The sequence below is a fragment of the Orbicella faveolata genome, unplaced genomic scaffold, assembly GCF_042242905.1.
Source record: "Orbicella faveolata isolate gen_17 unplaced genomic scaffold, um_ofav_v1 contig_35, whole genome shotgun sequence".
In the NCBI taxonomy this organism is placed as follows: Eukaryota; Metazoa; Cnidaria; class Anthozoa; order Scleractinia; family Merulinidae; genus Orbicella; species Orbicella faveolata.
This window is the reverse complement of record NW_028301564.1, coordinates 21,961,743-21,976,006: the sequence shown is the minus strand read 5'-3', so window position 1 is coordinate 21,976,006 and position 14,264 is coordinate 21,961,743. Positions and strand designations below refer to the sequence as shown.

At 38.2% G+C, this 14,264-nt stretch overlaps 1 protein-coding gene across 2 annotated transcripts; it reads left to right on the top strand.

Moving 5' to 3' along the window:
* Positions 1–2,204: 2,204 nt before the first annotated feature.
* Positions 2,205–13,180, top strand: LOC110065903 (p21-activated protein kinase-interacting protein 1-like). Of its 2 annotated transcripts, XM_020773082.2 has the most exons (12): positions 2,205–2,303; positions 2,383–2,489; positions 7,144–7,196; positions 7,399–7,519; positions 8,232–8,306; positions 8,408–8,460; positions 8,950–9,032; positions 9,593–9,655; positions 10,022–10,119; positions 10,609–10,723; positions 11,415–11,613; positions 11,896–13,180. In XM_020773082.2, the coding sequence occupies exons 1-12, from the start codon at positions 2,229–2,231 to the stop codon at positions 12,111–12,113; spliced, it is 1,260 nt and encodes a 419-aa protein (XP_020628741.2). In that variant the 5' UTR covers positions 2,205–2,228; the 3' UTR covers positions 12,114–13,180. The 2 variants fall into 2 exon arrangements, with proteins under 2 accessions (XP_020628741.2, XP_089128829.1); XM_089272703.1 differs by lacking the exon at positions 2,383–2,489.
* Positions 13,181–14,264: the final 1,084 nt, after the last annotated feature.

Below are 14,264 nucleotides of genomic sequence, written 5' to 3'. Positions count from 1 at the left end.
CATTTCTTGGAGTGTAATTTGTTTTATTGATTGTGATAAGCAGAGTGGGGATGGGGAAGAAAAAAGATGGTTGTGGTGGTTAGAGAGGTGGGTCGTGCTTCATAACTGGTGCTCCTGCGTACTGCTCTCCAAAAAAACGTTGTGAAGTGTCGTCTATTTTTATTGATTGAGATAAACAGGATGGCGCGGGATGGGGTGGTGAGAAAGAGAGAAGGATTGGGGTGGGGTGTGGGGAGAGAGGTGGGTCGTGCCATATAAATGATGTTGTTGCATTCTGCCTTCGTGCAAATAGCGGTGTTTGTGCTACAAGTCAGTGAGTTGTGTTTGGCTATGATTCTCAAAATACGCCAAATGTTCAAAAGGTATTCCATCGGTACTTTAAAGTGCCTATGGAGTAAAAAATAATTGCTGCTGATTTGAAAGGCTTTTCAAAGTAAAGAAGAATGCCGTTTTCCTTTTTGGAATATCTTTTTTCGTTTTAGAGATATTCACGTTTTTGTATTAAAAGTGATGACGTCATAGGTGGTTCCACTAAAACAGTTCAACACTCAATCAAGAATATCTCTGGAAATATTAGAGCAGTGTTCTTTGAACTTGGCAACAGAAATGTACATTACAAAAGAAACAAAATGACACCCGTCTTGCCGTCGCCATGGCAACAGTTACGCTGCTGGTCCTGTTTTAATTAAAACTAACACTACCAGATTTTATCTTTAACAAGGATCATCCACTCCCAACAATCTAATGGGAAGAGTTAAGACAAAATGGGAATCATGTGTGTTCCGAGCAAGACCTTCTGTCCCTTTTCGAAGGGTTGCAAATTGGCATATTTGGTTTTTCACAGAAAGAGACTGGAGCCAAAAGTGTTGCCATGGCAACAACACAGAAGGTGTCATTCTGTTTCTTTTGTGATGCACATTTGTGGTGCCAAGTTTGAAGAACACTGCTCCAATATTTCTAGAGATATTCTTGATTCAGTGTTTTACTGTTCAAGTGGAACCACCTATACGTCACCACTTCGCTCATTTGCATAATACAAAAACGTAAATATCTCTAGAACGAAAAAAGATATTCCAAAAAGGGAAACGCCATTCTCCTTTACTTTGAAAAGCCTTTCAAATAAGCAGCAATTATTTTTTACTTCATAGGCACTTTAAATCCTTTTGTAAAACAGATCGCATGCTATACCCCTAACAAACACAGTTATCGTGCGATAATCCGGCCTATTTTATACTGATCATGCCCTGACTGTGGCTACCGTTTGTCACATCCGGTTTGTCACATCCGGGTTTGTAGTGTCACGTGACATTTCCCCAGGGTATCGCACGTGGGACGTTTTTGAAGGCAGCGAGGTTTTGTTTTTGCAGTTTGGACCGTATTACCAAACAGTTCTTCAACGTGCCTTGCACGGTTCTTTGGAATTGTACGTTTTATTGTACCCCTTTTGATACGTTGATATTAAAGACCAGCTTACGGAAGCTACACTGACAAAGAAATGAGGGCCTCATTCATTGCTATTAAATGAATGGAAAGTAAAGTGTCTTGTTCAAAGTCAGGAGCCAACCATTCATGGCTTTATTAACAAAAAAAAAAAAATTGGAAAGGAAAAACACTTGGGTGTTATAATTGAAACGCAGTATTATTCCATCACTAACTTCCTGCCATGTTGTAAAGGGCCCGATTTCTAAATTGTCCATTGTCGTTGAAACTTCGTTTCTTAGGCCACAGACCAATTTTAGACAATTTTTCGTCATCGGGTTAAATGGCCAATTTTTCTTAACTGTGAAATCGGATAGCCTTATTAATTTCTAGTCTTGGTCAAGAATTTAACGTCAATTGCAAGACAACTCCACACACACACAAACGATCTGTAGCTTCTGAACGCCCTAATCGCTTTCTGAGAGAATAATCGCTAGAACCACTTCCATGTGTGCGCAGTTTAGGGAGTTTAGAGGCTGTCATTTAACAGAAAGGGATACGAGTCAAACCTACGGGCTCCGAGACAAATGTTCTAACCCCATTGTCGGTCGGTCGGTCGGTCGGTTGACCCGTTCTTCTCGTCCCTACCAATCTGTTCATTCTTTCGTATCCAGTTTTCTACCCATGTCCCGGACTTCCATCCTCGTCAATCTGGCTTAGTGGGAGATCTGGGTAGTACAACGAGACATTCACGCAGCACGCTCCCGTTATTAAATTGCGCGGTTCCCAAGTCACATGGCAAATCCAACATGGAAGTCATTGTTGGTACATATGAACAAGTTCTCGTTGGTTTTGACGTCCTCTTTGGTGAAGATGAGCTTGAGGTAGTTTATGAACTTGTGAAATGTAACCTAAATTTTTCTTTGCTAATAGTGTGACACTTTTCTGTGTTTCTTCGAGCAGTATAGGCTTAAACCGAAATTCGCTGAAAAAGAACACGCTGGTTGCATCAAATGTGCGGCCAACAGCGGTGAATATCTTGCAACTGGTAGTTCGGATGAAACTATAAGGTGAGGAAATTGTCGTATTGTTAACTTAAGAAACGAAAGAGGTGGAAATAATATGTTTGATGTATTGTTATAAAAGCAAGTGTTATACCGGGAGTCTCCGCCTCAAAGGAATTTTCGATCGGTTAGCCTTCGGCCTAAGTCGATTATCGATTAACCCCAAGTAGCCAGTTAGCCCCCATTCACCCTCGAATTCACGCGTAAAGAACGATTGGACGATTGGTTGGGGTCTAAACTGTTAGGGGTAAAAAGGTCCATAACTGACTGCGCTTACTAAATTTTGCATTTAATTTGTTTCACGTTTGGTAAAATACTTAACAAGCTAACAAACAGATCTTCGCCTCGGTTTCGTTACTGTCACAAATAGCAAAACAAAACAATCATTGACCGGGTGAATTATGCATGTCGCCACTTACAAAAGTGGCTAATTTGCATATTGTAATGTATTGTTGAGTCTCCTCTCAGCTCTTTCTCTCCCCCCCCCCCCCCCCCAACCCCTCTCCCCCCAACCACCACTACCCCACCTCCGTCTTGAAGAGGTGAATTAAATCAAATTGTACCTGAGACAAAAGGACTAATGTATTGTAACAACCCACTTACCACTGGAAATGTGGGTGGCTGATTTTTGTTTCATCAGTAGTAAAAAGGTCAGTGTTTTAATTTCCCCTGCATTAATCTAAAAATGTCAAAATGTTTAACCCATCTGAAATAAATTAATTAGTTAGCACTTACCTGAACAATAATTTTATTATAGTAGACAAACCATTTATCATTTGATGCTCTATATTTTAACTTAGAAACTCAGATGGAGTTATCTGTAGCTTTCTTTAATGCTTGGACGTTAACTTTACATTTGAGAGAGTGTTTCGTAGGGTTGTAGATGTATTCTACCTGAAGAAACCTGCAAATAATTTTTGAGTGGCTGAAGAATTTGGAGTTACCAAAGGGTGATAAACAAATGGGAAAATGGATTAGCATAAAGTTAACAGTATTTTAGGCTTCACCATTATTTTGTATTGATATATACTTACCATGAACATGTAGACATGTGCCACTTCATTAGCTGGCTACAACATTCGTACATGTACATCATTACTTTTGTGCACTTTGGTAACATTGCATTGTGACTTTGATTGTTTTTTGTTGGATTCTTATTCTAGAATGGTAAAAACTCTTGGATAACTGACAAAATTGCATTTCTACTACTTGTAAAAAATGTAAATGGCAGAAAAAAAAAACTTACTCGATGATTTGGGAAAATAATAAGGCCTGGAGTAAACCATATTAATTAGTGTAGCTTTGCTGACTATATCCTCACCAAAGACATGTGCCACATTACCTGGCTACAACATACCTTTGTTACTACTTTTGTGCACTTTGATAACATTGCATTGTGACTTTGGTTATTTATGAGTTTTTTGGTGCATATTTGATTTATTCTAGAAAGCAGCAAAAAACTCCTGGGAAACTGAAGAAATTGCATTAGTAGTACTTGCAATAAAAAGTAAATGAAAATAATGATATGCCTTAGAATAAACCATGTTAACACATGTAAGTCTTTGGCCACCTGACTATTCATATATCCGGCTTACCATATACATGACCCACTTTGTTAGTTACACACATAAATTACTTTTGTGTACTTTGGCAACATTGCACAATTTGTGACTTTGGTTATTTGAGAGTGTTTGTTGCATATTTGATTTATTCTATAAAGTGGCAAAGAAACTTTTGGGTAACTGAAGAAATTGATTCACTGGTACTTAAATAAAAAGTAAATGAAAATAATGGTATGAGAAAATGGTATGGCTTAGAATGAACCAGGTTAATTAGTCAAGAGCTGCCTAACATACCATTTGTATTGATATATCCTTACCATGTACATGAAGCACTTTGTTTGCTCACTACAACATACGAACATCATTTCTTTAATTTGTGCATTTCAGAAACACTGTATTGTGACTTTGGTTGTTTAAGAGTGTTTTGTTGCATATTTGATTTATTCTCACGCCGCAAAGCATTCTTGGGTAACTGAAGAAATTGCATGACTGGAGTAGCAGAAATCAAGAGTAAACCATATTTATTTGATCTACATGTAGGCCTGACTGTTCTTGTTGATACATCCTGTTGCTGGCTATAACATATGTACATGTACACTGTACATAATTGTTAACATTGTTGACCTACTTTTTTTTGATTAATCTATGAATTTGTAAATAGAAAATCCAATCCATTGTATTTCACTAATTTTTTAATGCATATTAATTTTATTGCCTTAGTTATTTGGTTATTTATTTAGTTATTTTAATATGATAGTTATGTAGTCTTGTAACTGAAAAACCCTTGCAGGGAATTGCAATAAAGTATGCATGCATGTATGTATAATAAGTTTTAAAGAGTTTGGGAACATCGCATTGTGGTTTTGGTTATTTCAGAGTCTTTTGGGTTTTTTGTTCCAGGAAATACCCATGCCTCCTCCATTTTTTTTCTAAGACCTCCCCACCCCTCTGAAAATTCCTATTACAGTGTAAGCTTCATACATTTCTTTACTTTTTTTGTTCTTACAGAAACCCCTCCCCCACCCTTAGGAAATTCCAACCCCTTCTGTAGGGGGAGACTGCTTATTTTTATGGAACAGCACTATGCTGCAAACAATTCTTGGGCAACTAAAGAAATTGCATTACTTATTTGGGAAAATGATAAGGCCTATAGTAAACCATATGACTGAGTCTAGACTTGATTGTTTGTATTGATAATTATCTTACCAGAGACACGCACCACTTCATTACCTGGCCTCAACATAAGTTTGTTGTTACTTTTGTGCACTTTGGGAACATTGCACTGTGACTTTGGTTGTTTGAGAGTGTTTTGACGCATATTACTTTTGATTTATTCTAAAATGCGGCAAAACATTCTTGGGTAACCAAAGAAATTGCATGACTGGAGCAGCAGAAATCAAGAGTAAACCATCAATATTTAATTTATCTAGGCCTGCCTGTTCTTGTTGATATATCCTGCTACTGGCTACAACATATGTACATCAGTCACTAGTTTTAGAGAGTTTGGGAACATTGCATTGTGACTTTGGTTGTTTAAGAGTGTTTTGTTGCATTTATTCTATATTGCTGCAAAGCATTCTTGGGTAACTGAAGAATTTACAGTAATGTTACTAACTGTTACTTGCAAACAAATGTAGAGGAAAAATAAAATTGTGGGAAAATGGTATGCCCTAAAAGTATGTAAGTAAAAAGTAAGTAAGTAACCTTCATTAATGTGGTCTAATACACTTAAGCTCGTCACAGTATTGTACATGTAAGTATTGCTATTTTCCAGGAATTGCCACAAACAAAAAGATAAAACAAAAACATTAAGTTATAACATAAAAAGCTCAGAATAAAATGAAATAAAAACTATGTACATTTCAATAAAAATTAATAAAACTATTACAGATCAATACAGCCGTGTGACATCGATTTTTTTTTCAAGTGTCTTTTAAAGCTACTTAGTTTAGTCTCGTGTCTCCATGTTTCTGGTATTGCATTCCATGTCTTCGAGGCTAGGTACCACCAGGATCTTAGACCTTGCTTTGTAGAGTTGACCTTGGGTATAGTTAGAATATCAATTCATATTAATTAGTTAGTGTTTGTATTGAAATGTACATGGATCTATATCATAGACATGCACCACTTCATCTACTGACTACAGCATAAATTATGACATCAATACTTTTGGGCAGTTTGGGAACACTTCACTTCACTCTGGTTCTTTGAGAGTTATCTGTTGAATTCTTGATTTACTGTAATCCTGCAAATATAATGCTTGGGTAACTTGGCACGACTGGCACTTGCAAAGATAAAAGAAAAATGAAAAAAAAAAAAAATGTGAAAATGGTAGGGCTTAGAGTAAACCATATTAATCAGTCTATGTGTAGGCATGGCTGTTTGTATTGATATATCCTTACCATGTACATGAACCACCTCATCAGCTGGCTGCAACATACAACTGCACACGTATACATTTATTTATTACTTTTGTTCATTTCGGGAACGTTGCATTGTGACTTTGGTTATTTGAGAGTTTTTTGGTGCATTTATATGATTTATTCTAATGCGGCAAAAAATTCCTGGATGACTGAAGAAAGTGCATCACTGGCACTTGCAAGTTAAAAAGTAAATGAAAATAATGTTATGGGAAAATGGTATGGCTTGGAATAAGCCACATTAATTAGCCCACATGTAGGCCTCGCTACTTGCATCAATTGATATGTCCTTACCATGCTGGCTACAACGTAAATCACACATCATTACTTTTGGGCACTCTAAGAACATTGAATTGTGACTTTCATTACATGCGAGTTCTCTGTTAAATTTTAGATTTGTCCTAGCAGCCTGCTAAGACTTCTTGAGTAACGCAGTGACTAAATAAATTGCATTATTGGTACATGTACATTCAAATAACAGAAGCTTCTAACATGAAACCATTTTCACCTTTCTTGTCTTTCTCAAATTTGTTTTTGCTTAGAGTTCTTATAAACCAGGTTTAGTTTCATTTTTCTTTGTTGGAGATTAAAACAATGCCTGAGATAAACAAAATTGGGCTTCAAAAATGTCATGAATGCAGATTAAACCACAGCATTTTCACTGTGTTTTTTATTTAGGTTATATAATCTCAAAGACCATCGAGAGTTGGGTGCATTAATGCAACATGAGGGTAAGAAAAGGTATAGATTTGTAACTATATGCAACTTTAGGGCAGAAGCGGTAATTGCAATTTTGATGGTACCACAGGTACATGTATTTCAATTACTTTTTCCTGAATTAACATTGGTCAGCAACCTCTCAGTAGACCACAATCGTATTCTCATGTGTTTTTTTTTTTAATTTTTTTAATTTTTTGCAATCTTTTGTTACAGGTACCATAACTTGTTTGGCATTTCACAGCAGTACTCACATGTTAAGTGGTAGTGAGGATAAGACAATATGTGTTTGGGAGTGCCGCACATGGGACTGCCTTAAAACTTTAAAAGGCCATAGGTATGTGAACTGTATTAGTTTGTAATAAAATTAATGTTCCATCAAGATAATTTGTAGTTTTGATTAGATCTGTAACTAGCTGAGCACTGTACATTGTACATCAAGTGCAGTTGTCTGGTTCCTACTCTATCCTAAGTATCACTTTGAAAAACACCATTAAGGCTCAGCAATAAGTGGATGGCGCCCGTGGATAACTCAAGCTTCTAATGAGGCTACTCCTCTCCTCTAGGTAGGGGGATGCTTTATATAATAGATTACTTTCCCTGTCATACCACCACATGACACAAAGAAATTAAATTATTTTGACCTTGATGGGCATTGTCCCATATCCTCCAGATTATATCACTTTCCCTCTACTGACTGTGCTACAATTTCAGATTTACAGATAGGTATTTGCTTACATACATGTACCTATATATGTTCCACCACAGGTTACCCCATCCATACTTGTAGCTCATTTGGTAAAATGAGTGTTGTGTAAGTCGTGTAATCCTGAGATTCTGGGTTTATTTTCCTCTGAGTTCAAAACAATTATTCTTCTTACTAACGCCCTCCACATATGTGACATTTACTAGGGGAAATGAACAAGATGAAGGGTGTGGATTTACATGTATTTACAACTTTGAAAATTACCTACATTTATTGTATATAATTCTCTTGAATAATGTATACTCTTTATATCTGAGAACCTTGTTGTTTATTGTTTCTTTAGAGGTCATATAAATTCAGTTTCTGTTCATCCATCTGGGAGACTTGCTCTCTCTGTAGCAAAGGACAAGACACTAAGGTGACTTTTTTGTAAAATTCCTAAAATTTTTCATGAGCTTTTCTTAGTACAGTGCTGAGTACTTGTTACAGCCAACCTTTTTGTTTATGTCACCTAAACAGAACATGGAATCTTGTGACAGGCAAATCAGCATATGTTACCAATATCAAGGAAGGTAAGATACATTCCTACTACTAACTACATGGACGTGAAGTTTGTGGTCCAGCCTACTGCCCATCAGGGTGGCACTTATCTCCAGTCTCTGTAGCACGGAGAGACTAGGACTATTTCTTGTCCCTCCCCCCTAGATGGGATGCTAGTCCATCATAGTGGTTACCCCCCCAGTATTAAATTTGCTGGCACCCATTTATACACCAGGGTGGAGCAGGCACTGTGAGAGTAAAGTGTCTTGCCCAAGAACACAATGCAATGATCCTGGACCACTTGATCCCTTCCAGTGCACTAGCCGTTAGGTCACTAGGACCCCCACACCTGTTCATTTAGGTTAATGTGCATGTACTGTACAATATCAAAGTTTACTTTTCAATATAACACTGAGTGCCATATAAAGTGGAGGTACTGGGCAAATTACTGTCAAAAAAAGTCTGAGTTTGTTAAAAACTAGGCTGACTTGCTGGTCGTTGTTTTGTTTTTGTGATTGTAGCTGCCCTTCTTGTGAAGTGGTCCCCTGCTGGCGATAGCTATGCTGTGGCCATTGGAACAAAAGTAGTAGTTTACAAACTTGCTGTAAGTACTGTACACATATCTACACTATGGAGCATACATGTAGTAAATTATCACGCTGTAAGTTCAGAATGCATATCAAAGGAAATCTAGTTAACAAAAAACAACTAAACACCAAGAGCTTGCATAATTTAGTATGACTTTATCACTGCTTCAACACTGTATGTAAACAATATTCATAGAGGACTCGGGACTCACTTTTACAGGTAACTTTACAGTTGTTAGGGGGCAATTACCCGTAGTGGTTGAGGGGCTAAATAAATACATCTTATCGGACCTTGTAAAAATCATTAATGGCCATTTTGATGTTTACAAATAACAACAACAATATCAACAAGTGGAAATTAGTTATGCTACTCTTTTACCTGGGTTTTTACAGCCCTTATTTTGATTGCCATGTAATTCTCCCCGACTTGGCAAGTGGGAGAAAGAAGCATTGTGTGTCGACCCTGGTAATGGATGTAAAGGAAACTTGACAATATTGTGGGAGAAGTTAGTATTGACCTGGAGATTTGAAGGCCTAACCCTGTAATGTATACATGTATGATGTTGATTTTTATTAGACTGCTGCCTTATCCTTTACAATGGAGTTTTCCAGATATGTGTTGGCATTGGATTTCCTCTCGGTAAGAAAACAGTTTCAAATCAGTTTGTTAACCAATGAACTTGAACTTTTAGCACCTTCTCTGGCTCCTCTGTATTTTAGTCTCAGCACAGTATCAGTTAGCAAGTTAAAGCATTTCTCCTTCACAGTCTCTTTGCTCCCTCTGATTGATCCATTCACAATTTAATAACTGCTCATGTTGAGGATAAATAATCATAACAAAATGACCATTGAGTGAGTCAAAAATCTTGAGTGTATTTAGGAAGACAAAATGTCTCTACTCTCTTGTTCAAAGGCTTTAAAAATATGCCATACTTATTTCTGCTAATACATTCAGTTTTAAACAGTAGATATGTTACATGAATTGTATTTTCCTCAACCATTCCAGGAAAACATCCTGGCTGCAGGAGGAGAATTTGAAGGGATACGAATTCTGGACATAGAGAAGGAGCAGTGTCTACAGACAGTGAAAGGGCATGCTAGCAGGTAATGTGCTGAACATGGTTAAGATGGCAAGTAACAAGAAGTAGCCGATATTAGGCATCTCATATTAAATTTCCTCCCTCGTTCTTTGTCATTTTTTCCGTTTCTTTTCGCGACAGTTCTCTCACAATACCAACACAGTTGCAAGGAGTCTGTTGACTGTTTTAATCCATCAAATATTTTCCCTCGCACGTGATTGGTCTAAATGCGTCACGTGATTGAACATGCCCCAGCCAAACCTGAGGAATATCCGAGTGATATTCCCCAGTTTTCAATAGATCCCGCGTGTTGCTCTTGGAAAACTGTTCGCTTCTCGGAACAGGCAGTGTCCGCGGACAGATATCCGAGCAAAAGGCAGGGTACATGTACTGTTTATTTATCATTCCCACCTTAACCTAGACCCACCTCAATAAGCACTGAAATTCAATAAAGTATTGCTGTTCGCTATGATTGAAAACAAGTGTTATTGAACTTGTGCTGACATCTTTGTAGGGTGAAAGATCTCTGCATGACTGAAGATTTGCTTAAAGAGGACACCAGACGTTTGCTGTTGTTTTCAACATCGTCCGATGGAGATTTAAGAGGCTGGGCCTTCAACCCGGACAACGTAAGGATTAAAAAGCCTTTGATCCTAAAACCAAAACAATACAGCGTTGAAATTTTTACATGTCAGAAAACGCAGTACACACCACCAAATATCTTGTCCTTGTATCGGTAAAGTGAATCCCAGAAACAATAACTTGAAAGTTTTCCTTGTGACTCAACGAGCACGTGGGTTCATTTTTAGCCCGTGGATTGCGGTAGCAAGTTACGAATTGCAGTGGGGTCGGTCGATCACCCGTAAAGTTTTGGGGGTAATTCTGCTGACCAACAGATGAAGCTCGTGAAAGTAAGCAGGCAAAATTAAAAAAAAAAGGTTGTCCAGAGAAGCGCGATAGAAAATACTTGCTAACTTGGTTTAAGTGAGAAGCCAATTATTGCACCCAACAGCTAATTTTCATTGTAAAATCAATAAAACGCCAGTGCGCTACTTACTCATTTTACTCGAGAAAGTCAAAACCAATTGTCAACTTTAGACGGTATACTTTAACTCCATACGTAGACGTCGGTCTTGTCTCGCAATTTTGGTGAGAAGCCATAAGAACGTGTTTGTAGGAGGCTGAGTACCGCCCTAATGTACTGCAAAATTATCTGAACCAACATTAAAAGAGATGTGTGACAGTCAGTAACAGGGATTGATACGGCAGGCTGCTCCGAAAGCTGTTCATTTAAGGCCTATGGTTCCTTCTACTTGACAGTTTGAAGAAGAAGCTATGCTCGTGACCAGATATCAAGTGCCTGGTAGACCAACATGTTTGACTGTCGTGGGTCGGAGATCGCCTCCCACCAAGGTTGAAACTGCGGCCGAGGCAATGGTTGTGGAGCCTGCAGAGCCTATGAAGGAGAAAAAGAAGAAAGAGAAAGGAAAGGCTGACAGACGAACCACAAGTACTTCAGGTAATTTGGGTTTCAAAAGAATTTATGAGAGTCGTACAACGTTCGAAGGACCGTTGGTTTTATTTTGTTACTTTTTCTTCGATGGGGTGTTAAAGCAAGTTTTGATTCATTTTAGAAGGCAGTTAGGTTGTTTACCTCTTTTACATCCATAAAATAGATTTCATTTTAGGGAGCGGTCTCAGTAGAATATACCACAAAGGTAGAGAAAGATATCATTTTAAATTACTCTACAAGCAGTCTTATGATTCACAACTATTTTTTTGTATATCCTTCAATACACAGCTGACGAACCTAAAAAGAAAAAGAACAGGACAAAGAAGAAAAAGTCTACAAAAATTCGAGCCGGTTCAGGCAGGAAAACAGCGAAAGGAGCAAACAACACGCCTGAACAGACGAAAGATGAAACGGGAGCCATGGAGGCGAATGACACTGGCGAAAGCGATGAAAATAATGATGATGGAGAAGACGAGGAAAAGACACCAGGGTTACAAATCTCTTGAAGACTCAAAAGCTGTATCTAAGGAGTTTTTTGCACTCGTTGTTGTCCAGTGGCAAAGTAGACGAAGGTACTTCCGGCGGAAGTCATCAGTTCAGCTTGACGCACTAAAGTGAAACATATACGCTGACCAAGGTATATGCTGACCAAGGAAATGGTGATCGTCAGCTCAATCAATTCTGGAAGTAGAACCGGTTCTCAAAGCTACCAACCTTTGTCCAGTGATTGAAGCCGAAAATACGTGTTGACACACGTCTTTTGAGAACTATAGAATTTTGTCTTATGTGGCTATTTTGTCATTTAAAGTTGCCTAACTTAGTTCGCAACTCGATCTCGCTTGCGGCAGAAACCGCGAAAGGTTCTTACGGCCAAGAAAAGCGTCCGTTTTCTTCGGTTCCCTTCGATTAGTAACCTGACTTGCAGTCCGGCTACACCTGTGTTATCGTCTGTGTAGCCTGAGGCAACAGGCGTTGTTGCATGCGATACTTCGGTCGCCACGAATATTACGCGGCGGTCAGAAGGAGTGCACAAAACAGGGCCTGTTAACTCGACAGTCACCGGAAAACACGTTAATCGTTAGTGACGTAAGGTGGATTTTGGAAGAAACAGTTTATTGTCAAGTTAGTGTCAATATATGAAATAGACTGGAGAATGCCTGATCGTTGGTTAACCATATTTATTTATTGAATATATAGCGCTAGGTTACAGTCCTTATGTGGAAATCTGATATACAAGGCCGAAAAATGAGTTAATAAAAAAAATATCCAAATTAAAAGCTAAGATACCTCACGAAAGATTTCTCTGAGAAAATTTGGAAAGCTTAAACAGAGATCGTTGTAAGCAGGCAGTGATCGTTTCATTTTTTTGCCCTCTATGATAGAACCCTTCCATATAGAAAGGACCAGGGTGCTCGTCGGAGATTTTGAAAAGAACCCCTTAGAGGTTCCAAGATCCTGTTTTGTGGGCGTGGCTTGAATTTTTTTTCACTCCTGAGAGTTACCAATTCTAAAACAACAGATTAACTGACACTTTCATGATTTTTAATAGCAATAAAGACGATTTCTTCGAATACCTTCTACTCGTAAAGTTCATTGTCTAATATCTCCTGGGAAAGACCCCCTTACCACATAACATATTTCAAACTGTTTACAAGTAAAATATTTCAGAAATCAAATTTTGGGGAATTATATGATGACATCAGATTCGTGTCTGAAACTGGCGACATCTACTTCTGTGTAGGGTTACACAAACTATTGACCAAGAGTCCCAGGAAAAACGCGTGCTATGTTATATTCATATGACACCTTATGACGAAGTACGATTGCGAGTTGTTTTAAAACTTCTGATTGTTTGCTAGGGTGAAAACCTGTACTCTGATCTTAAAATCGACGACACAAGTGTACAGTGATAAAGAAACAAACAAACTTCTCGGAAGCCGTAAAGATTGAGGAATGGCCACATTTCGACAAGATTGAAAGAGAATGAAAAAAAAAAGAAGGATAAATAAAGTTAAGTTTTACGGCTAAGATGGATCCACCACCAACCTTCCTCTGAAACGCAGACGTTTTTTGTTCACGTACGGTAATCGGAAGTTGTTCTTGTTCAGTTTCCGAACGTTCACTCCTATTGGTGAGTTGGAAAGATCTCGTTTATTGACGTTGTCGATGAAATGTTTTTACTCGCCGGCACCAAAGAGGAGATAATCTGACTTCCAAATGCCCTGCACATAACTTCACTCTCCCATCCCCTATCCTCACTTTATATTAACACATCCATTCACAATTCTGAGACGCGGAACCGGTCCGTTTGAAGAGCGTTTGTGTCATCTGCTGTGGCGGCCAACTTCTTCAATGGTTCCCTAGTTTCCTAAGAGGTCGGATACAACGGGTTGTTTTGCGTGGAACACAATTTTTTTATTTTTATTTTTACATAGGGTCCACCTCCTTGAAGTCCCTTTCAGGGTGTCTGTATTTAGCTCTTATTAACCGAGCTGGAGGTCTGTATGGGAGAATCTTGACCGAGGTCAAGATTCTCCCATACAGACCGACTTAGCTCGGTTAATAAGATGTTCATTATATGGCAAAGAAGAAAACTTTAATTCTTTTAATGTAACTGGTTTGCTGACATTTTGCTTGCGAACGGTAATGAGCTTAAC